The sequence below is a fragment of the Natator depressus genome, chromosome 15 (genome assembly GCF_965152275.1).
Source record: "Natator depressus isolate rNatDep1 chromosome 15, rNatDep2.hap1, whole genome shotgun sequence".
In the NCBI taxonomy this organism is placed as follows: domain Eukaryota; kingdom Metazoa; phylum Chordata; order Testudines; family Cheloniidae; genus Natator; species Natator depressus.
Window position 1 is genome coordinate 5,808,662 of NC_134248.1, and position 26,595 is coordinate 5,835,256.

Below are 26,595 nucleotides of genomic sequence, written 5' to 3' on the forward strand. Positions count from 1 at the left end.
ACTGAGAGTTTCCCATAATCACCTGACTCCAGAAGCTGGGGCTTTAAGCAAAGCACCAGCTATGACGACCATCCTGTTAACAACATGAGAGTTGGTGACTCTGCCGGAGCCTTGTAGGGAAGCGCATTGGGCTCAGTCAGACGTGCTCCTCCTGGTGTAGTCACATTGTGGGGGCCCCAATTTCCCTAGTGTACTCAGACAGGTGCAGGCTGCTCAGGGAGGCATGGGACACAGCGTTCACAAGCCAGGGGGTTTGTGTACACACGCTGCAGAGACTTGGTCTGTGTCATAAAGCCACAAGGAACAAAAGTCTCTCCTAGCTGTACAGGTCCAGGCTACACTCACTTTCATGTGATGGGGTAAAAGCAGCTTAGCCAGATTTTCCCCTTCACCTCTTGTGCACAGAGACGGCCGGTCCTTTTTCACCTTTCACTATGCTGATGGCTGGAAAGCAGGGTGGTATCATGTGTCAGGTGGAGTTCCGTGCTGCTGACCCTTCCACACCAACATATGCTCTGTTTATGAGGGAAGAGCTAGTTTTCTTGCCGCTGTGCAGACTCACCTGGGATCTGACCCTCATGGGCTGGGTTTTCTTTGACATTACCCCCGGAGTGTAGGCCCTTCTAATTATAAAAGCATCTTAGACCTGTGTTTCCAGTTATGCCGAGCTGATGTTCTGTGCGCTTGTGTCACATGGAGGACTCTGGTAGCTGAACGAACACCCTGACTCCATAAGAGCCATCCCATCCAGAAGGCTTTGTCAGCAGTTTAAACCCCTGCAGATGGGTTAAATATAACTTTGGTCAGAAGTTACTCATTGCCCCGATTAACTTCAGATTAACTTCAGAAAGGGACTTGGCTTCACTTTGCTCAGGATAGAAAACTTTGTGGTAACTTTCCCGAACAGCATGTGGGAATTTCTCTGTAGGGCACCCGGTGATGTCAGTGAGGAGTAAACCTGTATTTACTTCTCACAGTAACATTAAAGAAATACCAGTAATTACAAGAAGGGAAGTGAGCCGAGGAACAGCTGGAGACTGTTCCACCATCACGATCCCCCTGGAACTGAAAAGCAGAAACTTAGGTAAAGGGTGACACCAAGGTTACTGCAGGGGTCCCTCAGCCTCGCCTGTTGAAACAGTTCCACTGTGTATAAATAATTAAAGAGTCCTTGGAGCAGGAGGACTAGACCCGGGGTCTCCCAACTCCCACACGGTGCCATACCCAACAGGCTACAGAGTCATTTGCTCTCTGGTCCGGTGAATGTTTAAGTATAGAGTGAAACAGTTTCAACAGGCAAGATGGGGGCAGGCCCACATCAGCCTATCCCATGGCCCACTGGCTAGAAGTGAGAGACCTTTCTCCCCTCAGAGAGAGGGGGGAGTCCCAGGTAACCTCTGTAACCACTGGGCACCACTCCTCCTCTGGCCCCTCCATGTGAAGTAACTCGTTCTCCCCAGAAACGCCTTTGGCGCCTGGAGAGGGGGCCAGGCTGTGATTGCTATAGTGGGAGGCACCTCATGGCAGCCCATACTTAGGTGCCAGTCTCTGTGAGGGGGCGGGGCTTAGCACACACCCCACCCATTGACTAGTTTAGGCGGCTCTCTGCCTCGCCTGCTGGCTTTTGTGACTCACAGTCTGAGGTGCCTACTTCTCACCATTCATTGTATAGGAGCCTAGGGACTGAATTCAGGCATTGTGACACCTCCTGAGGTCCCTGCCAACACTGATATTCTATGATTCTATGACAAGAAGCAATGGGTTTAAACTGCAGCAAGGGAGGTTTAGGTTGGACATTAGGAAAAACTTCCTAACTGTCAGGGTGGTTAAGCACTGGAATAAATTGCCTAGGGAGGTTGTGGAATCTCCATCACTGGAGATTTTTAAGTGCAGGTTAGACAAACGCCTGTCAGGGATGGTCTAGATAATACTTAGTCCTGCCATGAGTGCAGGGGACTGGACGAGATGACCTCTCGTGGTCACTATGATTTTATGATCTATGATCTTCCTCACAAGTAATTCAAGAGTGTGTAGTAGTTGGGGATGGGATCCCGTTAGCAGAATGGCTAATTGGAGCTGGCACTTTGGCCTCACTGTGGCCCCAATTGAGCAGTCACCAAATCAAGTACAAAGGCAGAAGTATGCTGAGAATGGGTTGACTTGTCCCATTGACTTCAATGGGATTCCTTATATGTTTAATTGTATGGCTGGAGACAGAACTAAGGGGAGGCATTGGCCATCTCAACAGATGATAAAGCCAACACTGGGTCTCCCCACCAGATTTTATCAGCCAAGGAGCCCTAGGTCCAGCCCACATGTTGTGGCCCCAGCTCCCTGAATACCCCCAGAGCTTTAGTGAGCACTCCAGGAACTTGGACATACAGAAACTGAACATTCACAATGAAGGATCAGGCGAGGCATTTCCAGCAGAGATAGGGAAGTATTAATACCATTGTACAAAGCACCGGTAAGACCTCACCTGAAATACTCTTTACATCTCTGGTCACCTGTGTTCAAGAACGATGAATCCAAACTGGAACAGGTGCAGAGAAGAGCTACTAGGATGATGAAGGGAGTGGAGGGCCTCGGTTACGAGAGGAGACTGGAAGAGCTTTGTTTTTATTTAGCCTAGCAAAATGAAGGCTGAGAAGGGACCTGACTGCTCCCTGTAAATACGTCAGGAGGATAAACACCAGGAGGAGAGAAGAGCTATTGAAGTTAAGGACAGTGTTGGCACAAGAACAAACGGCGATAAACCAGCCAGGGACAAATTCAAGCTGGAAATTAGAAGAAGGTTTCTCACCATCAGAGAGGTGAGGATCTGGAACAGCCTCCAATAGAAGTTGTGGGGCAAACATCTTATTTGATTTAAGCGAGAGCTGGACAAATTTATGAGTGGGATTGTATCATGGGATTGCTTGTGATGGTGGGGGGCACGGCTCATCAGCCCTGGGGCTCGCTTCCAGTACATGCCTTATTATGTTCCTAAAGCTCATGCTTCAGGGTTTCAGCCAGCAACCAGCAGGGTCCAGGAAGGGATTCTGCCCCCGCAGCGTATTCTGGGTTTGTTGTCTTCTATTTCCTTCCTCTGAAACAGTGGTTCTCAACCTATTGACCATTGTGGGCTGCATATGCAGGTCTCTGTGTGTTATGTGGGCCACATCCACACAACATATATGCTACCTGTATATCTACCAAAAAAATCATGGTTCGTGTGTGTTCCACGACAGCACTACGATTCAGACTGACCTGGTACCTTTTGTTTTAACACTGGCAAATGTCTGCGGCGCAGCTGGGCTGAGCGTCTGGAAGGCGCAGCTGTGGAGCCTGGGAGCCCAGCTGGGGACTGCCCCCCAGCCCCTCCCTAGACTGCCCCTCCAGTCAGGCAATGCCCCTCTTCACCCAACCCCACAGGGACTATCCCCCCAGCATCCAGGAACCCTCAACACTGGACTGGCTCATATGTCTGCCCTACAGAGACAGGGTGCCTTGTCCCGGGCAGAATGCCTCCACCCCAGGACTGCCCTCTCTGGCAGCCAGCCCCCCACCCAGAGACTGCCCCCCATGCACCCAGCCCCCCACCTAGAGTCTGTCCCCCATGTACCAGCTGCACCCCTCTCCAAAGCCCCCTGCACATATCTTCCTGCGTCCCCCTCACCCTATCCCCCTGTGCCCCCCCTTGGCCCTAGTCCCCTGTACCCCTTCTCCACACCCACTGGTCTCCTACCTCAGCTGCACATCACTCAGCTGTGCAGCCCTCCCTGCTGTGATACCCCCTGCTGGGGGGCTGGTGACGCGTAGAGTGAGGCAGGGATCTGCGTGAGCTCCATTCTCTCAGTACATTCGGTCATGATCAGCAGTGGCAGTAACCAGCACATTCATGCATTTGCAGGGGATGAATAAACTGGGAGCTATTCAGACCCCAGTGAGGAGAGATGAGGAGCCCAGTGGGGCCATCGAGAATGGAGAGGAATAACAAAGTGGGATTAGTTCTGGAGAAATGTGAGCAATCTCCCATGAAACACATGGGTGGGAGCAGAGAGCAGCAAGCAGGAAGTTGCAGACAGGGCTCGTGTGATTTGGGGCTGCACAGTGCGGTGGGGGTTGGCTGTGTGAGACTCTGGCACTTGGTTACCCGAACAATCCTGAAGGCTGGAGGAAGCTCAGAAGAAAGCAAGGAAGAACCAGAAAGCTGGTGATTTGTGAGGGGAGATTAAACAGCGAGCTCCTACAGGGGCAGGATACCACTCAGCAGGTACCATAGTTGAGGGCACAGTGGGGGCATACAGGGTGCTCTGAGAGGATAATAGTAAGAGAGGAGAGTGAGAAAGGGAAAGTTTAGGCCAAATCCCAGAGCACACTTTGTGTCATCAGCAGGGATCCTAGAAATCTGTTTGCCGCAGAATTTGCATTTTTACAGAGAACCTTTAGTTTCTACCTTTTGTGAAAAAATAAATACATATATTAACTATTAACCAAATTTTAATGAAAGTACCAGTGTCACTTATTCAATGTGCGCAACCTCCCCCTCTTGTGTTTGATTTTTGAATGCCCGTTAAATTTACATCGCTAAACAGACTCCAATAAACTGTTTCCGGCGTATAGAGGTTACTCAATGGCATATAGGGGGTTCGTGTTTTAATGCATCTCAAATTTCACTTCATCCTCCAGGACTAACTCAGAAAGTGAGTTATGTTAATATAAAAGCAATTTTCACTTTATTTTTTGTGCATTTAAAACAAATTTCTGAAAACATAGAATACAGACGTAGAAGTATTTGGAATCCGGAAGAAATACAAATTGCAATTCTATTAATTTTATTTTATTCTAATGATTGGTGGCACTGGTAGGCTTCGAACTTGCTTTAAAATTGTAACTATATCAATAAAACATTGTGTTCAGCTGATACTGTATATATTGTGGCTAGGAAAACTAATGTTCAGCATTTCATTTTCATCATGGAAAAACAGATTTTTATATTTTTTTATCTGAGAATTTTGGTTTTTTTATCACGGAAAACTAGGATCCCCGGTCATCATAACCTGGCCTCCTGCGGGACGTGATGGCATCCCAGTGCGAACAGGCAGGACCAAGCATTGGGAAACACCCTGAGGGACCATGCAGCCCCAAGCCCTGCAGAGTGATGCTTTTTCTCTTATTTCTGGCTCATTGCCCACTCTGCCCTTCCAGCACCAGCGACTGGTCTAGGAGAGCCCTAGCCCAGGAGAGCCCCATCATCTCCCGCTAGAGTGAGGCACATGGTTGCTGCAGGCTGGAGTGGCAATGGAATCTACCTGCCAATGCCCCAGCTCCTGTCTGCTCCTTCCCATGGCAGATGGTGTCCTGGCCCCTGGGACAGCACAGGGAGCCTTGGGTGCTCTGGGTGCTGATGGCATCATGGACTGCTGTAGGAAGTGTGGGGCCACGGCACAGCTTCTGGCAGATAAATGCCAGATGTTAAGGCCTGTTGGGTTGTGGACTATGGGCTTGGCCCATGCCGGCGATTGTGTCAGGAGCTGGGATCTCAGTCCAGGCCTGTATCCCCATTCCTCATTTACCCTGGGCCATTCCTTCACTGGCCCCCAGGGTGGGTGCCACAGAAGTTACCAGGGCTTTCCCATCTGTAACCTCCATGGCTGTGGCCCTCTGCTCCCCTGCCCCAGGCTGCTGGCAGATGCTTGTGTGTCTGGCCGGTGGTGACCATACAGCTCCTCCCTCTGTCCCTTCCAGCCCGCAGCTCAAGCCTGGAATGGGGAGTGGGGGAATGGCTGGGGCTCCTGGGACATGTCTCTTGTCGCTTGAGCCACCAGAATGTGACAGTTTCCTCCCAGCACAGCTCCACCCCCAGTCGGAGATCCAGGGCAGGTGTTGCAGCTCCAGGGGCCCTGGGGTCTGAATCCACAGAGAGGGCTGTGGGGAGCCCAGTGGGGGGCTCAGAACCGCTGATGTGGGACTCTCTCTCTCCTCTCCAGCTGTAACCTGACATGCCCAGCTGGTCAGTACGGAGTCAACTGCGCAAAGTCCTGCAGCTGCCATGATGACACATGTGACCCCCTGACTGGAGCCTGCCACATGGGTGAGTGCAGCAGTTGTGTCTGGGTGTGGAGTCGGATGGGGAGGGGCAGGGCCCCTTTCTGCTATATTATCTAGAAAATAGGAGCTGTGGGGGTGGGGCTTTCAGCTGTCCTGGGCTTCTCTCCCCAGGCACTCCGGCTCCCCTTACCCACTGCACCCAATCCTGTTGCTAAGAGGAGCCAGGCCCACTTGCCCCACACATAATTGAGATGCTCTCCAACTCTTCCTACACCTGCTGTCCAGGAGAGTGCCCCCTCCCCCTGCACTGGTTGGCTTGGATCAGGTAGGTTCTCCCAGCACCAGATGAGCACTGCATGTGCATCTTAGAGCCACAGCCTGACCTCTGGCACACTTCCTGTACGGGGCCTTCAGTCTCTCTCCTGTGCAGACGTCAGGGCTCATCGTCCAGGTTCTATAACCAGAGGATGGCCACTGTGTCAAGGGAGGCTAGACATTGTAGGCTGCTCTCCAGATGTCAGGTTGGGCACCCTTCCACCACGTGATTTATTGTTTGCAAAGCTGCCCCACCGTCACCGTGTGGGGAGGAAACCAGGACAAGCTGGTGCATGGGTGCTGCAGCTCTGGTCGAGCCAGAGAGGCTCCTGTTGAGCCTGATCCAGGATCTGCAATCAGGCGGACAAGGGAGCAGGGTAAATTCTTGAATTCATTTAGTGTGTTAGACTTGCTTTCCCACTGATGGTCCTACTCTGTTAGGACCAGCAGCAGTGAAGATGTTGTTATCAGCCCAGGCTGCTGGGGTGCGTGCAGTGACCATAGCAATAGGATGTTTTCATGTGGGGAACAGTCTAATTGCATTGTGTATGAACAGTATGGATTAAGCCTGGCTTTGCAGCAACTTCTCCCCAATTGTTCCACCATTGTCCAGAGATCTCAAGCCACAGCGCTCTGTTGTTCTGGTCCTGGGTGCACTATCAGACATGCACAGAGCTCTGCTGATGTCCCTCAATCCCGACCTACAGCCCTCCTGCTAGGCCAGTTCTGTTCCCTCCCACACACACAACTCTTCAATACCTCTCAGTCCTAGCCCTGGCTCTACTGTGGTTGAAATGAACAGTCATGCCAGACTTTGGTGGTATTGTAGCATGAACTCAGACCTATGGGGGTTCGTCCTCACGAGGCAAGGAAGTGGTGTTTTACTGACACGTGTTTAACAGCGGAGCTGTAGGACATGCTGCTGAGTGGTCAGGGCAGGTGTGGACCCAATGCGGTGAGCCCTGCTTTGATCCACAACTAGTGGGCATGATGCTGACCGCGCCATGTCTGTGTCTGGCTGGCTGGCAGAATTGTGTCACCTGACCTGCCTGTTACAAATCAGCTTTAACCCCTATTTAATTGTCTAGTGAAGGGGTGACCAGAAGTGAAAACCAAGTGCATGAGCTCAGCCTGGCAATTCATATACCCCTCTCCCACACCATGGGGGTAGCAGCTCTATTTGCTGTCTCCCGCCGGGGACTCCGTTCAGTCCAGTGGTTGGCACAGACCATCCCATCTGGAATTTGCACAGAGCGGTTCCTTGCACAGGGAGGGGAAGCTGGAGAATCCTCATTTTGGTCACCTGGGCCATCTGGCTCTAGCTCCCTGCTCTGATCTGCTTTTCTGTCTCCCTCAAGCCCCATGTGGGAGTCCCTTTGGAGCCTCAAAGAAGCCACAGTTGGACTGAGCCCTGCTGGGCCAGAAGGCTCCAGATCTCACTTTTGCTCAGGCACAGGGATCCCCAGAGAATGATGAGAGATGCCATGCTCCAAAGGGTAGTGACCAAGAAGCCTGGCTGAGCTGCCTTGCAAGCAACACTGGGGAACCCGAGACAAGAGATCAAGATGGCCATGGGTTGAGCAGGATCAGAACCCACTCTGAACACCGGCAGAGAGAAGTGCTGGAGCAGGAGCAGTGCACCATTACGCACAGAGTGTCAGGGATCTGCTAGCTCGAGGGGTTGAGATACATTCTGCCTCCCCTGCACCAGTTGCTGGGAGATTCCTCTCTTTCTGCATAGCCCCAGCCCCAATGTAAGGGCCATGACTGGAGAATTGCTGCTCTCCCACTCTTCCCTGCAGCTGGAAAGGCCCCTTGGGAGCCAGCAGTGGAACTGGCTCCTGGCTGGCTCCACCCTTATCCTCCTTCCTCCCCAGCAGGGTCCACACAAAGTGAGGTGAGGCCTTCCCCAGGAATCAGGCCCACCACATCACAGCCAAGCCCGGTAGCAGCCACTAGATAGGAGAGTATTCTGTGGTGTTAGGAAGTGAAATGCATGGAACGCTCCAGCTGAAATCCTGCAGGGCCAGGAAATTCCAGTCCGTACAGTACAGACAGCAACGCCAGCCTCATTGCACCATGGGAGCACTGCTCATTCCTGCATCTCTGGTTACACAGATGGTTTAAAATTATTCATCTTCCTGTGGGACCCATGAAATGTGCCAGATGCTTTCTTTCCAATGCCACCCTGTCTCCTTTCTCCCTTTCATCTCAAAGCTCACTGGACCTGCCGTCTGCAACTGCTGATTGGAGTTCCTCTCCTCCAGTGCCATCTTAGACCCTTTCCAATCCAGCATCCTCCCTCTGTACACCACTGAAACAGCTCTCACCAGAATGTCCTCTCCCTGGCCAAGCCCAGAGCCAGTGCTCCATCCCCCTCAACCTGCCAGCCACCTTCCATGCCTTCAACCCTGCTGTTCTTCTTGGAATGGTGCACACTTCGGGTTCTGAGCCTCTTTCCTCTCCCAGGTCCCCTCCTCCCTTTCTCATCACTCTGTCAATGTTTCAGATGGAGGATCTTCTTCTTATCTGATCCTCTTCTTTTACAGAGGGTCCCCCAGAGCTCTTTGTTGTCGCCTCCCCTTCTCCCTTTAACCTTGTCTGCACAATATCATTCAAAACCACATGTTGACTATTGTCCTTCTCCTGACAACCCCCAAATCTTAGGGACAGCCCTATGAACTCTCAGGGAAGACTGGATAGGAGCAGGGAGGTGACATATAGTTTAGATGAGACCATGACTGAACACCACATCCAGTTCTGGTGTCAAAATTCAAAAATATGTTGACAAAATGCAGAGGATTCAGAGATGAGCCACAAGAATGATTCAAGATCTGGAAAACCTGCCTTAAAGTGAGAGATGCAAGGAGATCACTGTATATACATTAATAAAGAGCAGGTTAAGAGGTGACTTATCACAGTCTACAAGTGCCCACAGGGGGAAAAGATTTCTGATAGTAGATGGCTCTAAATCCGCAGCTCCAGAGAACTTTCATCCCAGAGTTTTATAAGAGCTGGCTGAGGAGTGTGCTGCACCATTAATGTTGATTTTCAAAAGTCTTGAAATAGTGGAGATGTTTCAGAAGACTGGAAGAAAGTGAATGGTGTGCTAATTTCAAAAAAGGTAAATGACCCATATAATTATAGGCTTGTCAGCCTGACATCAATCCTGGGCAAGATAATGGAGCAGCTGCCACAGAACTCGATTAATAACTAAAGGGGAGTAATATAATTAATGCCAATCAGCATGGGTTTATGGAAAATAGATGCTGTCAGGGACAATGGGTCTTGAACACTGGTATACTGGGCTCTTAAGAGTCAATAAGTTCTGATCTGTCACTTTGTGTCCTCTTAATGACCCCAGAACTACAAGCCCAGCACTGATGGAGAACTCCAGTTCTGGGATCTGATTGGTGGAACTCCTGCAGTCTCAGTTAGTCCCCTGCTCTATTTAAATCAAGCAGAGGAACAGGAAGTTGTTTGTACAATGAGGTTTCTCCTATTTAGGATGCCCCCACACCCCGAGCTACCTGCTCCTACTTCCTGACTCTGGTCTCTTGGTAACATGACCCTGCCTGTCTCATGACACCTGATTCTCTATCTACCCTCTGGCCTGTCTTGGACTCCGATCTCTTGGTGTACACTTAGCCTGGCCCTGATTCGTGTGGCTTCCGCTAGCTCAGACCACCCACAAGCTGCCTTGAGATTTTCTTTGGATGAGATTACAGCTTTGGTTGAAATAGTGTTGACGTAATATATTTAGGCTTCTGTAAGGTGTTTGACTCAGTGCTACATGACATTTTAATTAAAAAACTAGAGCGATATAAAATTAATATGGCACACATTAAATGGATTAAAAACTGGCTACCTGGTAGGTCTCAAAATGTTACTGCAAATGGGGAATTGTCATTGAATGGATGTGTTTCCAGTAGAGTGCCACAAGGATCAGTTCTTGCCCCTAAGCTATTTAGCATCTTTATCAGTGCTCTGGAAGAAAACTTAAAATCCTCTTGGATAAAGTTTGCAGATGATACAAACTGGGGGAGAGGTAAATAACAAAAAGGATAGGTCACTGATTCAGAGCACTGTGGATCAATTGGTAAACTGGGTGCAAGCAAACAATATGCATTTTAATATGGATAAATGTAAATGTATACATGTAGGAACAAAGAACATAGGCCACACATACAGGATGAGGGATTCTAGCCTGGGAAGCAGTTACTCTGAAAAACATTTGGGGGATGGATTGGGTGGTTAATCAGCTGAACATGAGCTCCCAATGGACGCTGTGGTCAAAAGAGCTAACGCAATCCTAGGATGTATAAACAGGGGGGTCTCCATTAGGAGTAGAGAAGTTATTTTACCTCTTGGTTTGGTACTGGTGGGACCCCTGCTGGAATAGCACGGCCAGGTTGGGTTCCCACAATCCAAACAGGCTGTTGATAATTGGAGAGGATTCTGAGAAGAGGCCCGAGAATGATTAAAGGATTAGAAAACCTGTCTTAAAGTGATTGAACTTTTTGATCAACTTGAGTTTATCTATTTAGCTTAACAAAGAGAAGGCTCAGGGGTGATTTGATCACAGTCTGTAGTTATCTACATGGGGAACAAATATTTAATAATGGGCTCTTCAGTCTAGCAGAGAAAGGCCTAACACGATCCAGTGGCTGGAAGTTGAAGCTAGACAAATTCAGACTGGAAATAGGTTGTTCATTATTAACAGTGAGAGTCATTAACCACTGGAACCATTTACCAAGGGTCGTGGTGGATTCTCCATCATTGACCATTTTTCAATCAAGATTGGATGTTTTTTCTAAAAGCTCTGTTCTACGAATTATTGTGGGGCAGGTCTCTGGCCTGTGTGATACAGGAGGTCAGATGAGATGATTGTAAGGGATCCTTCTGGCCTTGGAATCTATGAGCAATCTGTGTGACAAAGGCAGAACAAGATCTAATTGGTGGGAGCTGCAGCTAGAGAATTTCAGACTAGAAATAAGGGACACATTTTTAACAGTGAGGATAATTAACCACTGAACAACTCAGCTAGGGGTGCGGTGGATTCTCTGTCACTTGGAATCTTTAACACTGAGATTCTCAAAGGGACATAAAGGCCTGAATTATAATGGGTATTGGGCATCTAACTTTCTGAGGATCCTTTGAAAATCCCAGTCAAAATCAAGATTGGGTGCCTCTTTCTAAGAGATCTGCTCTGGCAGATCTCTGGGTGCAGAAATTCTCTGGCCTGTGTTATAGCAGAGGTCAGACTAGATGATCACAATGGTGCCCTTGGGTTTAAAATTTATTAATTATGCGTTTTTGCCAATTTGCCCCACTCACATCCAGTCAAACTGATGCTGGCTCATTGCTTTGGCCATGTCACTCCTCTTTTTGCATCCCTCCGTTGGTTCCACTGTATCAAACACCAGCTGCTGGGCTTCGCTTTCAGGGCCCTTCATGGCCGTCCCCACCTACCTATCATCTCTCAGATGCTATTGATGCTGACTCTGCTCCGCCAGTGACACCAGCCCCAGGGCTCACCGTGGGGCAGAGGGGCAGCCGAGGGGCAGCTCAGGAACTGTCACCCCCAAAGGGGAGATTTGGGGAGAGATTTTATCATGGTCTCTTCACTGAGCACCGAGGTGCTCAGCCTCATCGAGACACATGGGACTGACACACTCCCTGCCCCTAATGATCTAAACAGCAACCTGACATGGCCAGGCAGAGAGCTCAGGACTCTGCTCGGTGGGGACACAGGTGATTGGACTCAGTGAGGGCGTCTGAGCCGCCTGTGTTGAGGCGTTTGGTGGGGAGGGGTAGGAAACGGGAGGTGCCTTCCCTCCCTCTTTCCCCACTCCAACTAGCCAGCCTGTAGGATCTGGGACAGGCCTGGGATGGGCAACTGGCTCTCCACCCGTCCCCAGGGCAGTGTGTTAATGGAGTGCCTTGGGTGTCTTTTCAGAGGCCAATCAGCGGATGGGGGTGATTGCAGCAGGGGCCCTGCTGGCTTTGCTGCTCATCCTGCTCCTCTCGCTGCTCTGCTGCTGCTGTGTCTGTCGCAAGAAGGAGGAAGCTCAGGGGTAAGTGTCTGTGCCTTTGCCTCACCAGTGAGAGCCCAGTGCACGGCCTCCCTGGAGCTGCTGCCGTCCATCCCGGAGCTGCCAGGCTCCTTGCCGCTGGCCTTAGGCACTGACCATCCCACCAGGTCCCCCAGCTCTGATTGCTGGGGGAGGGTCTGGTCCCATGTGGTTCCATGGGACACGCTGCGGGGGCCCGCCACTGGGGTTGGGGGAAAACAGCCACTGAACCTATCCAAGGGAGCAACATGTTCTTTTCAGATGGAATCTGCCATGGCATTTTTCAGGTTTTGGATGGAAAAATTTTGGGGGAAAAATTTAAAATTTCCTTCAAGTTTTGGAAACCATCCATAGCCTGAGAACTCCCCTCCCCTGGGAGACACTATCCTAGAATCTCCCCCCCTGCTCCCAGGAGGCTATCCTAGAATAATCTCCCCCCAGGAGAGAGAGCCTAGAATTTCCTCTCCCCAACTCCTGCCGTCTCCCAGCACCCTCCAGCTCAGACTGGCAAAGATCATGCACTCCTTACAAACTGAGCAGCAGCCAGCTTCGGGGATGGCTTAAGGTATGTCTACTCTGGAGCTGGAGGTGCCATTCCCCGCAGAGTAGCCGTGGCAGAGCTAGCAACGGGAGGGGCAAGCTGTCCTGAGTACATACCAAGGATCTTAGACAGGATCGCACCCGGCCAGCTAGTTCCCCCGCCCGCTGCTCATCCAGGTGTGGCTATCCTCTGCTTTTAGGGCTGGCTCGGTCAGGAAAGAGGTGGCCTAACTGGAGAGATTCCAGAGGAGAGCGACAAAAACGTTCAAATGTTTACAAAACCTGATGCAGGTGGAAAGGTTAAAAAATGGGGCATGTTTAGTAGTGAAAGAAGAAGGAGGAGAAGGACCTTGGAGTATTGGTTGATCACAGGATGACTATGAGCCGCCAATGTGATATCGCCGTGAAAAAAACTAATGCGGTCTTGGGATGCATTAGGCGAGGTATTTCCAGTAGACATAAGGAGGTTTTAGTACTGTTATACAAGGCACTGGGGAGACCTCACCTGGAATACGGGGTGCAGTTCTGGTCTCCCATGTTTAGGAAGGATGAATTCAAACTGGAACTGGTACAGAGATGGGCTACTAGGATGATCCAAGGAATGGAAAACCTGTCTTATGAAAGGAGACTCAAGGAGCTTGGCTTGTTTAGCCTAACCAAAAGAAGGTTGAGGGGAGATATGATTGCTCTCTATAAATATATCAGAGGGATAAATACCGGAGAGGGAGAGAAATTATTTAAGCTCAGTACCAATGTGGACACAAGAACAAATGAATATAAATTGGTCATTGGGAAGTTTAGACTTGAAATTAGACGAAGGTTTCTAACCATCAGAGGAGTGAAGTTTTGGAATAGCCTTCCAAGGGAAGCAGTGGGGGCCAAAGATCTATCTGGCTTTAAGATTAAACTCGATAAGTTTATGGAGGAGATGGTATGATGGGATAATATGATTTTGGCAATTAATTGATCTTTAAATATTCATGGTAAATAGGCCCAATGGCCTGTGATGGGATGTTAGATGGGGTGGGATCTGAGTTACTACAGAGAATTCTTTCCTGGGTATCTGGCTGTTGAATCTTGCCCATATGCTAAGGGTTCAGCTGATCGCCATATTTGGGGTTGGGAAGGAATTTTCCTCCAGGGCAGATTGGAAGAGGCCCTGGGGTTTTTCACCTTCCTCTGTAGCATGGGGCATGGGTCACTTGCTGGAGGATTCTCTGCACCTTGAAGTCTTTAAACCACGATTTGAGGACTTCAATAGCTAAGACATAGGTGAGAGGTTTATCGCAGGAGTGGATGGGTGAGATTCTGTGGCCTGCATTGTGCAGGAGGTCAGACTAGATGATCATAATGGTCCCTTCTGACCTTAATATCTATGAATCTAAGAAGACTGATGTGGGGAGGCTGACAACAGTCTTCAAACGTGTTAAGGGCTGCTATAAAGAGGATGATGATTGATTGTTGTCTGTCCCCTGACGGCAGGACAAGAAGTAATGGGCTTCATCTGCAGTGAGGGAGATTTAGGTTCGATATTAGGAAATCTTGTCTAACTAAAGGGATAGTTCAGCTCTGGAGCAGGTTCCCAAGGGAGGGTGTGGAGTCCCGTCATTGGAGGATTTTAAGACCAGGTTGGACAAACACCCGTCAGGGATGGTCTAGGGTTATTTGGTCCTGCCTCAGCCCTTGTTGCCTCTGTGTCCCTGGGGAGCAGCTGCTGGGCCAGCTGTACTTATGGCCCCATTAGCAAGCACCCCGATCCCTCTCCTTGTGCAGCAGTGCCAGGCTCTGACAGGCAAGTTTAAATCCCCACCCTGAACGTCACCTCCCTGCAGGGTCAGCATTTATCTTGCTGCCTGAAAAGGAAAAGTGGCAAAGAGCCAGTTCTGCTGGAGTGCGGTCTGGGAGCCTGCCCAGCCACCATGTCCTCACTGTGGTACTGAGGTACCTGTGCCCCTGAGTGGGGGGCAGGTCCTGAGCCCCCTGCTTTACTGCCCTGGCACCTGGGATCTCCAGGGGAAAACGCTGCACTCAGCATGGCCGTAGCAATGCTGTGTGCACATGACCTCAGCCTCTGCTCCTCCCACCATCCCCTGGATGGCTCATAGTCCTTTCCAGCATAGGCCCAGCCATGCACTGTGTACTGCCAATCAGCCTCTTGCCCCTGACCCCAAGGGGAAGCCTGACCCCCTTATGCCTGCAGGAGCTCAATGGATATTCCAGCCACTGAGGTTGGTGGGTTCAGCAGTCAGGTCAGGCTCTGCCAGAGGTCGGGCTGCAACCAGAGCCCCGTGTGCCTGTGTTACCCTTCAGTCTCTAATCACAGCTCTTAGCTCAGTCTCTCATTTTATTTACACAGTAGATCATCGAGCAATTCTTACTGCCACTCTGGATACACATGTAGCACCCACCCTGGGCGTGTGCTGCTCAGTGTGCACCAGACAGGCAGAAACATGGGAGAAACAGCATGTGTCCGACTGTTAAAGAGCATGTTTAGAGATGATGGTCTTGTGGTCAAAGCGCAGCACTGGGGATCAGGGGTTGTGGGGGCTAAGCCTGCGCTCAGCACTTACTCTGTGACCTTAGACGGGTCTCATCCAGTGTTGTAGTGGTAAAAAAAAAAAAAAAAAAGTGAGTAAATGAACCTAAACTAAACTCCACTTTCCAAGAAAGAGAAGTGGATAAACTGTTTACCCTGGTCTATGCTACCGGTCTCATCGCTGCTCTGTGTCTCAGCAGACTGGGGGGAAGTCCCTGCAGGGACATGATACGGCACCATGCAATAGTGGTTGTAAAGTGCTTTGAGATCCTCCCTCTACAAGTGCTCTCAGCCTCTGGCTCATGCCCCTAGGCCAAGGGGGCATTTGGGGGCAGGAAGAGGAAAATGCAGCATTAACCAGACCAAGGTGTTTCCCGACATGTTTGGAAATGGCGCCTTGCCCATCATCCAAGGAACCAAGGAGGTGAGTGTGCCCTTGCCCTAGATCTCCCACAAAGCAGCCACCTGTAGAGGGCACAGAACCCTATCAATGAGAAATCTACATGATGGGAACTGTGCTGCGTGATTGCCAAATGCTGGGAGATCAGTCAAGTGGCCCATTCACACAGGGAGAAGAGAGCTGGCATAGGAGCTCGTTAATCTGGTGGACAAGGCAGAATGGGCTCCGACGGCTGGGAGCTAATGCTAGGCAAATTCAGAATAGAAACACGGCACCGATTTTTAACAGTGAGGGGAAGTAGCCATTGGAACAATTTATCCAAGGATACGGGGGATTGCCTATAACTGGGAGCCCTTCAGTCAGGACTGGGGGTCTCTTTCTAAAGATCTGCTCTGGCTTAACTAGAGGTTATTGGACTAGACGCAGGAATCCCTGGGTGGGTTCTCTGCCCTGTAAACCCAGGAGGTCAGACTAGATCAGGATGGGCACTTCTGGCCTTGGAATCTGTGAATCCATAACAAAAATCCAACTTGAATGGGAGCACTTTTGCTCAGCCAGGACCCTAGCCCCTCACCCCTCCTCCTCATTCCATTCTGCTCAGATGGGTCTCTCGCCCCCCCTACCTCTCTCCTCCCCTCTGCTGCTCAGCCAGGGCCCCCACTTGGTGCACTCCCACCCATTTCTACAGTAATGCTGGTTAAAATCAATGTGAAATGTTTCACAGCAGGGGAGTGCATTTTCCCTCATTCTCTGCAATGACTGAACTACTTTTGCAGACACTTTCCAAACATTTTCGACCTCAGACACAGACTGAGCCTGGAAATTTCAACCAAAAAGGTGAAGATTTCTGAAAACTCTGGGTAATTGCAAACAGGTTTTTAGTAATGGCCACTCTTAGCAGCCTTCAATCCCCTGGCTTGGGCCCAACCCCCAGGGCTTTGCCATCTGCCAGTGCAGCTGTCCTCCAGTGCAGGGTGACGGGGGGGTGCAGCCACCTCTGGGCAGAAAGTCCATCTAACAATGTACTGCAAAGAGGCCCTGGGAGTCAGGGAAAGCACTGCCAAGCGGAAGCTCAGGGAAATGTAGATTGGAAGAACATAGTTACCGCCATAGAATTTGGACAAGACACCAGGGTCAAACTTGTGCTGTTACAAGGGCCATGAAATCTTTGATGCCCACAAGGGATCAGGTCTGAACCTCCCCAGCCGGCATAGCAGCAGAGTGACGCTGATGTGAAGAAAAGTGTACGACCTGTGGAGTAACCAGTCCCATTACGCTCTCAGCTTCCCCAGGGCTTCCCGACTAAGTACTGGCCTCCTGACTTGATAGCTGCCCCAATACCACCCACGTGGGCAGATGGGCTCAGCCTTGGGCACCTAGCCCCAGCGCTGCTCATGCGTCTACTGCCAAACTGTTCTTTTCTCCCCAAGCCGAGAATCACACCTGCCGGCCGCTGTGCCCAGACGGTGACTGCAAGGCTGCGTGAAAGTGAAAAGGAAACAGACGCCACTGAGACTGGGACCAAACAGCTCACTGAGAGAAAAATTAAAAGAGGGTCAAAATGTCATAGAATCATAGAATATCAGGGTTGGAAGGGACCTCAGGAGGTCATCTAGTCCAACCCCCTGCTCAAAGCAGGACCAATCCCCAATTAAATCATCCCAGCCAGGGCTTTGTCAAGCCTGACCTTAAAAACTTCTAAGGAAGGAGATTCTACCACCTCCATAGGTAACGCATTCCAGTGTTTCACCACCCTCTTAGTGAAAAAGTTTTTCCTAATATCCAACCTAAACCTCCCCCACTGCAACTTGAGACCATTACTCCTTGTCCTGTCATCTTCTACCACTGAGAATAGTCTAGAACCATCCTCTTTGGAACCACCTCTCAGGTAGTTGAAAGCAGCTATCAAATCCCCCCTCATTCTTCTCTTCTGCAGACTAAACAATCCCAGTTCCCTCAGCCTGTCCTCCTAAGTCATGTGTTCCAGACCCCTAATCATTTTTGTTGCCCTTCGCTGGACTCTCTCCAATTTATCCACATCCTTCTTGTAGTGTGGGGCCCAAAACTGGACACAGTACTCCAGATGAGGCCTCACCAATGTCGAATAGAGGGGAATGATCACGTCCCTCGATCTGCTCGCTATGCCCCTACTTATACATCCCAAAATGCCATTGGCCTTCTTGGCAACAAGGGCACACTGCTGACTCATATCCAGCTTCTCGTCCACTGTAACCCCTAGGTCCTTTTCCGCAGAACTGCTGCCTAGCCATTCGGTCCCTAGTCTGTAGCTGTGCATTGGGTTCTTCCGTCCTAAGTGCAGGACCCTGCACTTATCCTTATTGAACCTCATCAGGTTTCTTTTGGCCCAATCCTCCAATTTGTCTAGGTCCCTCTGTATCCTATCTCTGCCCTCCAACGTATCTACCACTCCTCCTAGTTTAGTATCATCCGCAAATTTGCTGAGAGTGCAATCCACACCATCCTCCAGATCATTTATGAAGATATTGAACAAAACCGGCCCCAGGACTGACCCCTGGGGCACTCCACTTGACACCGGCTGCCAACTAGACATGGAGCCATTGTCTGGCTGTTTGGGGGAAATGGACACGTTGGGTAGCTCAGCAGAGGACTGGCCCACTTGTAGCGAGAGACTGCAATGGCCTATATGTGATGACAGGGCATGGGCAGTCATGCCTAATGGCTAGAGCAGGAATCATGCCTGGTGGTTGCAGCAGGAGTTCAGAGCCAGGAACCAGAGTCAAGGGTCAGAGCTGGAGTCGGAAACCAGAGTCAAGCTGGGGTCAGAGCTGGAGCCAGGAGGAAGCAGGACTGGAACAGAGTGGAGCAGGACAAGAATAAGGCTGGAGCAAGGCTAGGAACAAGGCAGGCACAGGAGCAATCGCAGCTGCAGGGTTAATTGATGACCAGTCAGCAACCTCCTGCTGCTGAGTTCAGAAGCAGGCCTACTGGTTCCCTCCTGCCAATCAAGCAGGCTGGTCAATCCTACCACAGCCCAGCTGGCTAGTCCTCAGGCTCAGCTAAAGAATCTCACTCCTGATGGTATCCTCCTCTCAAGGAGTCCTTCCAAGGGCCCTCTGCCCAGGCTTCTCTGGATGAACTCAGCGGAGGTCCCACAGTAGATCTGGTCTGTGGATATTCTCTGCTAGCTCCCATCATCAGGACCATTGCATTCCCAATCCACTAAGTAATGAAGCTTACCCTGCCCTCTCTGGGAGTCCAGAATCTGTTGGACTAGGTGTTCCTTTTGTCCTGATACTGTTATGGGTGGCAGTGGCATGTGGACCAACCAGGAAATGGGTTTTGTACATAAGGTTTTAGGAAGGAGAGGTGGAATACTGGGTGGGTTTTCATTGACTCCAGTAGTTGCAGTTTGAATGTCACTGGGTTGATTTTCTCCAAGATCTTGAATGGACCTATGTATTGACAGTCTAACTTGGCTAACAGTCATGTTAACCTGAGGATTCTGGTTGACAGCCAGACCCTGTCCCTGGTGGCCCTGACTGGCATAGCACTTGTAGGTCTCTGGCAGCTTCCAGCTGCTCCCTGAGCTCCTGCTGATGAGTGAGTAGATCTGCCACTGCAGGAACCAAGGAAACTATGGGTAACGCTGGGTGGAAACATGGGTGGAAGCCAAAGTTGGTGTAGAACAGTCTGTGTTGGGTAGAGGTATGGCCCAACTTGTTATAGGCAAATTCTACAAAAGGCAGCAGGGAGACCCAATCACCCTGTTGACAATTTAGGAAGCAACAGCGGTACTCGAAGCAGCGTTAGGCACCTGCAACCCAGGCAATCGCAGAAGGCCCCAAAGCAGCTGGAGAGCCCTCTGAAAGCACAGTCCAGTCCATGAGGACCTTCCATTGGCCTGCTTGACAGCTGCTCCGTCCTGATCCCCAATGGGGGCTCTGATTGAAGGACAGCCCCGCTACCTGGCTCTAGCTCTGCTCCTGGTGGCTCCAGCACCTGCACTCCCCTTCTCAATCCCAGCTACAGCAGTTCCCATGCTGACCCGCCTCTGCATGCTCCACCCAATCTCCCCGCTGGGTGAGGGAAAGGGACTGCCTGGCAGCCAGGGAGCACAAGGGCCAGAGCTAAGAGGAGCCCAGGGCCAGCTGGAGCCAGATAGCAGGGCCACCTTTACAGTGGAGCCCCCAACGGGAACAGGAAGGAACAGCTGATTCCTGGTGGACCAAACAAAAGGCCTTTGCTGGTGGCTATGGTACCTATGCTCCCATGCCAGATGGCCCCTTTCCCTCCCCTGCAGGGCATTCTCTGAGCCAGCAGGTGCCAGTGCTGGACTCGGGAAGGAGTGGGGGATGCTCAGAGGAGGGTCAGTGCAGGAAACTTGCAGTCCAGAACTGGGCAGGGGAGTGCAGGGGCTGGAGGGGCTGGGAGGTTGAGGTGGACTCAGAGGTGGAGTCAAAGCTGAGTAGCAGAGCTGCCTGGACATTGGAGACCCCAGCTGGAGGCACAGGGAAAGGATGGGCTCTAGGGGGAGTCACTCCCTGCTTCCCCAGGCCTCTCCCAGCTCCGCCACTACCCCCATCTTCCTCCCACTCCCAAGTAGGGGCCCCAGAATTGAGCTTTTCAGGGGGCACCTATGGGACAAATGCCAAAACTGGGAGGTACTGCTCTGGGGTCTGATTTACCCATTTTGTCTGACCATAGTGTGTGGATGGTGTTATGCTTAGGAGCTTAAAAAACTCATGCCAGAAGTGCGCAATAAATCGCCTTGATCTGACACAATGGCAGTTGGAAGTCCATGGAGCCAGAAGACATGTTCTAGAAGAGGTGGACTGTCTCTGAGGTGGTTGGTACTGTGCAGGAAGGAACAAAAAGTGCCATCTTGATCAACCACTGTGCACTACTGAGAACGAGGCAGATCCATAGTGAAGTCCAGAGACATGGTGGACCAGGGCTAGGACAGGTTGGGCAGTGGCTGGAGAAGGCTGAGTGGCTTCACATGTGTGTTTCTGATTCAGGAGCAAAGGTCACAAAAGCTAATGTATTTCTTGACAAAGTGCTTACCCAGCCACCAGAAGGTCCATAAAACTAAGCTCCACGTTTTAGTTTGGCAAAAGTGACCATTGAGAGGTGCATTGTGGCAGAATTTCTGGACTTTGCGTCAATGTAGACCATCAGGAACATAAATGTGTTCCCCATGGTAGAGGAAATCTGAGCCGGGCTGAGTATTTGCATTGTCCAAAGCCTGGTCGATCTGGGTAGCAAATGGGTCATGAGGCAGCCGGGACCAAATGATGGACATTAGGCTCTCTCCACTGTTCCATTGACAAAATGTGTTGGTTTAAGGACTCAGAAGAGGTTCTGTGTGAGATCTGATATAATCATCTTTGAGGGACAAGGCATCCACCTTTCCATTTCTAGCACCTGGGCAGTAAGTCATGACAAACTCAAATTGGGCAAAAAATAGTGACCAACAGATCTGATGCTGATTTACATTTTGAGCCATACAGAAATATTCCAAGTGCTTGTGGTCAGTAGGGACCTGAACCAGGCTCCTTCCAGGAGGTGGCGCCACTCTTCAATGGTTGCCTTGATCACCAGTAGTTTCTTATCCCAAATGTTGTAGTTCCTTTCTGCCAGGGTTAACTTTTGTGAATAAAGGGCATGTGGGTGGAGATGATTATGTGACCCATTTGTTGCTACAGTACTGCTCCAATGGTGAAATTTGATGTATTGGCCTCCAGAGTAAATGGCTGGGTGGGATCTGTATGGACAAAGATGGGAGCCATGGTAAAAGCTCTCTTTAGTTGGTCAAAGGTGAATTGAGCCTCAGGAGACCAGACAAATCATTCTCCCTTCTGGAAGAGCACCCTCATAGGGGCTACCAGGTGGGAAAAACCCTTGATAAAATGCTGGCAAAACTGAGGAACCATTATACCCGTTGCACTTCCCTCGGAGCTGCCCACTTGGAGATGGCAGATACCTTACATGAATCCATAGTCAGCCCTTTGGGGAAAATGGTGTACCCTAAGAACTTGATTGCGCTCTTGTCAAATTCAAACTTCTCTAGTTAAGCATAAAGGTGGTTCTGGTGGAGCCCTTCCAAGACCCAGGTCACATATTGGTCACGAAAGACCTGGGTCTCAGAGAAGATATCATCAAGGTAGATCACAACGATCTGGTCCAACATGTCTCTAAAAATATCTTTGATTAAATGTTGGAACATCACTGGGGCAATGCACAATCCAAAGGGCATTACCGAGTACTCAAAATGTGCGTACTGGGCATGGAAGGCAGTCTTCCACTCATCCTATTCCTGAATACAGACAAGGTTATAAGCTCCATAGAGGTCCAGCTTGGTAAAGATCTTAGCGGAGCGAAGTGTCTCAAGAGCAGTAAAAGGGTATCGATTCCAGATGGTTACCTTATTCAAGGCTCGATAGTCCACGCAGTAGAGGCTCCAGAATTGACTAGTGCTTCTTGACTGGCCAGCATGGCAGGGTGCCATAGTCAAAGTGGAAGCTGGAGGGGTGTTGGCTGCTGGTTGGACACTGCAAAAGCCCTGGTGGACAGGTGTGGGTTCTGCATGGCCAAATGAGGGGAGGAAAACTGGCCCAGCTTAGATCCCTCTTTCGGAGCTGGGGCATTTCCTGATTGAGGTGTGGGTCAGGCCTTACGTGGACAGGATGAAGCAAAATGCTCAGGTTGTCCAACAAACAGACAGAGGTCTTCTGTCCGGCATTGAGCCTACTCCCCTTTGGAGAGGTGGGTCTGGGCCATATCAACCTGCATGGGTTTGGGCTGCAGTGTGGGCACGTGAGATTGACTGGTCAGGGCCATCAAAATTGGCATGGCTCAGAGTATTATCTACCTTTCTTGATGGCATTTGGGTTAGGTGGTTTTTAACTTTAATGCACAGATCAATAAAAGCAACTAGGCCAGCCATAGGGTCTATCCTGCTGCTGTGAGGGAGCAAAGAGGGAACTAGCAGCTCCTTTCCAACTGAAATAGCTGTGGAAAAAATCTCCCTGCAGTGTGGCTGCATCTCATACTGTCGACTGCTGCAGGAAGCCTCCATTTGGCAGTAGTGCCAATTAAATTCCAAAACCGTACATCTGGTTTGGAGAACGTGTGGTCTGCATCTAATTATTGTGCAGATAAAAGAAGCCACTTCACAAACACAGACTCATTGTCAGAAGTATTTCTTGGGAAAAGTCTCAAAATAGTTTCCTTCGTCCATAGTTTGTTGGGCTCTCTGGCTCTTTGTGGCTGTGCTGGCGCATTGCAGGATGGGGTTAGCTCTGGAAAGCATTGCCTGCTGCTTCCCCAGTGCAGAGCTCGCGGAGGGAATGGCAGCACCCCTGCTAGCAGCAGTGGAATGGCAGAATCTCTTCACAGTGAGTGGGGCCAGTTCAGGTTGTGGCTAATTCTAAACTTTGGCAGGTTTGCACCATGTTCTGTGCAAAATCCTAGATCAGTGGTCCCCAAACTTTTTAATTTGTGCCCCTCCTTACCTCTGTCCACCTCCCACTGCCCTGCCAGCCAGGAGCGGGGGACTCAGACAGGAGTAAGGGGGCCCAGCCTGGGGGTGGGAGCAGCTGAGGCTGGTAGCCAGGGCCCCAGGCACAGGGCCGGCAGATGCAGCCAAGAGCAGAGCCCTGGGCACAGGGCCAAGAGCAGAGCCCCAGCGTGGGGCTGGCAGCCATGAGCAGATCCTCGAGTGTGGGGTCGGCAGCCGGGGTGCAGCGCCAGCAGCCAATCCCCGGGACCAGGGCCAGGACGGGGCCAGGAGCGGAGCTGAGTGGCGCTCTCTCCCCGCCCTCTGTGGGGGCTGGCCCAGGCCCCAACCACCCCCCCCCCCAAACATTCCTCCTTGCCCCCAAGAGGGGCGCGCTCCACAGACTGGGGACCTCTGTCCTAGATGAATATGGAGTGTCACTGTTTAGCACCCTCTAGTGACAGCATGGTGGCATGACAACATATCACAAGGCAATCAACTGTGGGAGGGCTAGAGGGAACTCTAGTGAGCACACAGCCTGTCTTCTGTGCTTCCCTTTCTAGGTGTCTCCTTGACTCTTCCGCCTATTCACATCACAGCATTATTATGGTTATTTCTTTATACTCCCTTAGCACCTGGAAGTCCCAGCCATGGAGCAGGGCTCCACTGTGCTAGGTGCAGTACAAACGCAGAACTAACTGTACTACCTATAGCCATGCTAGAGGACACTAGTCAAGGCCTGTTTTGCTTAAACCCAGTTGCGGGAGCCACACAACAAGGCTGCATCAGGCAGAAAAAACAACTACTAACCTTCCCATAACTGTTGTTCTTCAAGGTGTGGTGCACATTCCACTGTAGGTCTGTGCATGCCTTGAGCACAGCCGTCAGAAATTTTTCCCTCAGTGGTACCCATTGGGTCAGCTCTGGCGCCTTCTGGGGCTGCGCACTTATAGCCCCAGTATAAAGGGCCCAACCGACCCCACACCCACTTAGTTCCTTCTTTCCGGCCAACTCCAAAAGAGGGGTAGGAGATTGGGTCGTGGAACAGACATGTGCAACAGATCTTGAAGAACAACAGCCACGGAAAGGTTAGTAACTATTTTTTCTTCTTCGAGTGATTGCACATGTCCATTCCATGGTAGGTGACTCCCAAGCAGTAGCATAGGAGGTGGGATCAAAGTTCATGGACATGCTGACTGTAAAACAGCTTGACTGAAGCTGGCATCATCCCTAGCTTGTTGAGTAATGGCGTAATGAATAGAAAACTTATGAACCAATGACCAAATTGCGGTTCTGCAAATGTCCTGGATAGGGGCCTGCGTCAGGAATGCTGCTGCTGATGCTTGTGCCCTTGTGGAGTGGGCAGTCAGGATAGCTGGTGGCATCCATCCACCAGCTCGTAACATGTGTGAATGCACAATGAGATCCAAGATGAAATTGTCTCAGCAGAGACAGGAAGGCCTTTCATCCTGTCAGCTACCACTACAAAGAGTTGGGTGGATCTACGGAACAGCTTGGTCCTCTCTATGTAGAACACTGGGGCACATCTAATGTCCAGAATGTGAAGATGTTGCTCCTCCCTATTCGTGTGCGGCTTTGGGTAGAAAACTGGCAGGAAGATTGCCTGATTACTATGAAATGGAGAAAACACCTTTGGAAGGAAGGCAGGGTGAGGATGCAGCTGTACCTTACCCTTAAAGAAGACCGTGCATGGGGGTTCCAACATGAGGGCGTGGATCTCCGAGACCCCTTCTGGCCGAAGTAATGGCCACAAGAAGGCCACCTTCCATGAAAGGTATGACAATGGGCACATTGCCAGCAGCTCAAATGTGGGACCCATACATTTTGATAAGACCATGGAGGGACAGGTTCTCGTATTTGGGGGTATAGTCTTTCTAGGCCCTTGAGGAAGCGGATGGGCATCTCATGTGAAAAAGGACCGATTATCCACCGGGGGATGGAATGCTGAAATCGCTGCAGGGTCGACCTTAATAGATGAAATCACTAAACCCTGCTGTTTCAGGGGTAACAAATACTCAAGAACGCCCTGCAGAGATGACTGCATGGGTGAGACTCTGCACTGGGAAGCCCATTTCATTTGGAGAAGTATGTAGCCCTGGTAGAGGGATTCCTGCTACCTAATAAGACTTGGCGAACCTGCTCCAAGCAGGCCAGCTCTGCATTATTTAGCCATGGAACTCCCAGGCCATCAGGTGGAGGGTGCTGAGATTTGGATGGAGCAGTCAGCTGTGGTCCTGGAAGATCAGGTCTTAAAGTAGAGGTAGCAAAATCAGTCACTATGGAAAGGCCTAGCAGTGTGGCAAGCCAGTGCTGATAGGGCCAAGCTGGTGCTATGAGAATGACCCTCCCTGATCCTGCTTGATTTTCAGTAGAACCTTGTGCATGAGCGGGATGGGGGGAGAGCGTAGAGCAGGTGCACTGTCCATAGGAGCAAGAAGGCATCAGTGAGCGAACCTGGGCTGTGGCCACGCAGTGGTGACACTTTCTGTTGTGTCTGGTTGCGAACAGGACTATCCGGGGAGCCCCCCACTTCTAGAAAAAATCCCTCGTGATTTCCGGGTGAAGGGACCGCTTGAAAGACCTGCTGAGGCAATCTGCCAGCTCATTTTGTGCTCCTGGAACATGAGAAGCCTCGAGGTGGATTGAGTGGGCTAAGCAGAACTCCCAAAAGATAATTGCTTCCTGACATAGTGGGAAGAGCGAGCCCCTCCCTGACCCAAAATTCTCAGACAAAAGCAGGCTGTTGTAATGGGGTGGTCCTTGAGGTGTACTTTCAGCGACGTCATCATCTGAAGCCAGCCTTCTGGGAGGAAGGCTCTGGCCTGGGTGGAGTCAAGCACTGCACTGATAATCTCTATCCTCTGCACTAGAGTGAGAATAGACTTCTGTGCACGTATTAACAGGCCCAGGGCCTGGAAAGTCAACTGAATGAGATGGATGCTGGTCTCTACTTGAGCCCTGAACCTGTCTTTGACTAGCCAGTCATCCAGATACGGGTAGACTTGCACCCTCCATCTTCTCAGGAAGGCCACCACTACATCATGCAGTTTGTGAACCCCCAGGGGGCCCCAACAGGCTGAACAGGAGTACCGTGAATTAGTAATGCACTGGGTTCACAATGAACCTGAGGAACCTTATGGGGCCTTGGAATATCGAATGTGAAAGTAGGTGTCTCTTATATTGAGGGTGGGGTACC

General features: G+C 50.7%; 1 protein-coding gene across 1 annotated transcript in view; it reads left to right on the forward strand.

Moving 5' to 3' along the window:
* SCARF2 (scavenger receptor class F member 2) overlaps window positions 1-26,595 on the forward strand; it is a 97,055-nt gene that overhangs the window by 34,696 nt on the left and 35,764 nt on the right. Inside the window, exons 7-8 of the mRNA XM_074972319.1 lie at window positions 5,973-6,076; window positions 12,308-12,425. Of these exons, the coding sequence (XP_074828420.1) occupies window positions 5,973-6,076; window positions 12,308-12,425 (222 nt within the window). The remainder of the gene's footprint in view (window positions 1-5,972; window positions 6,077-12,307; window positions 12,426-26,595) is intronic.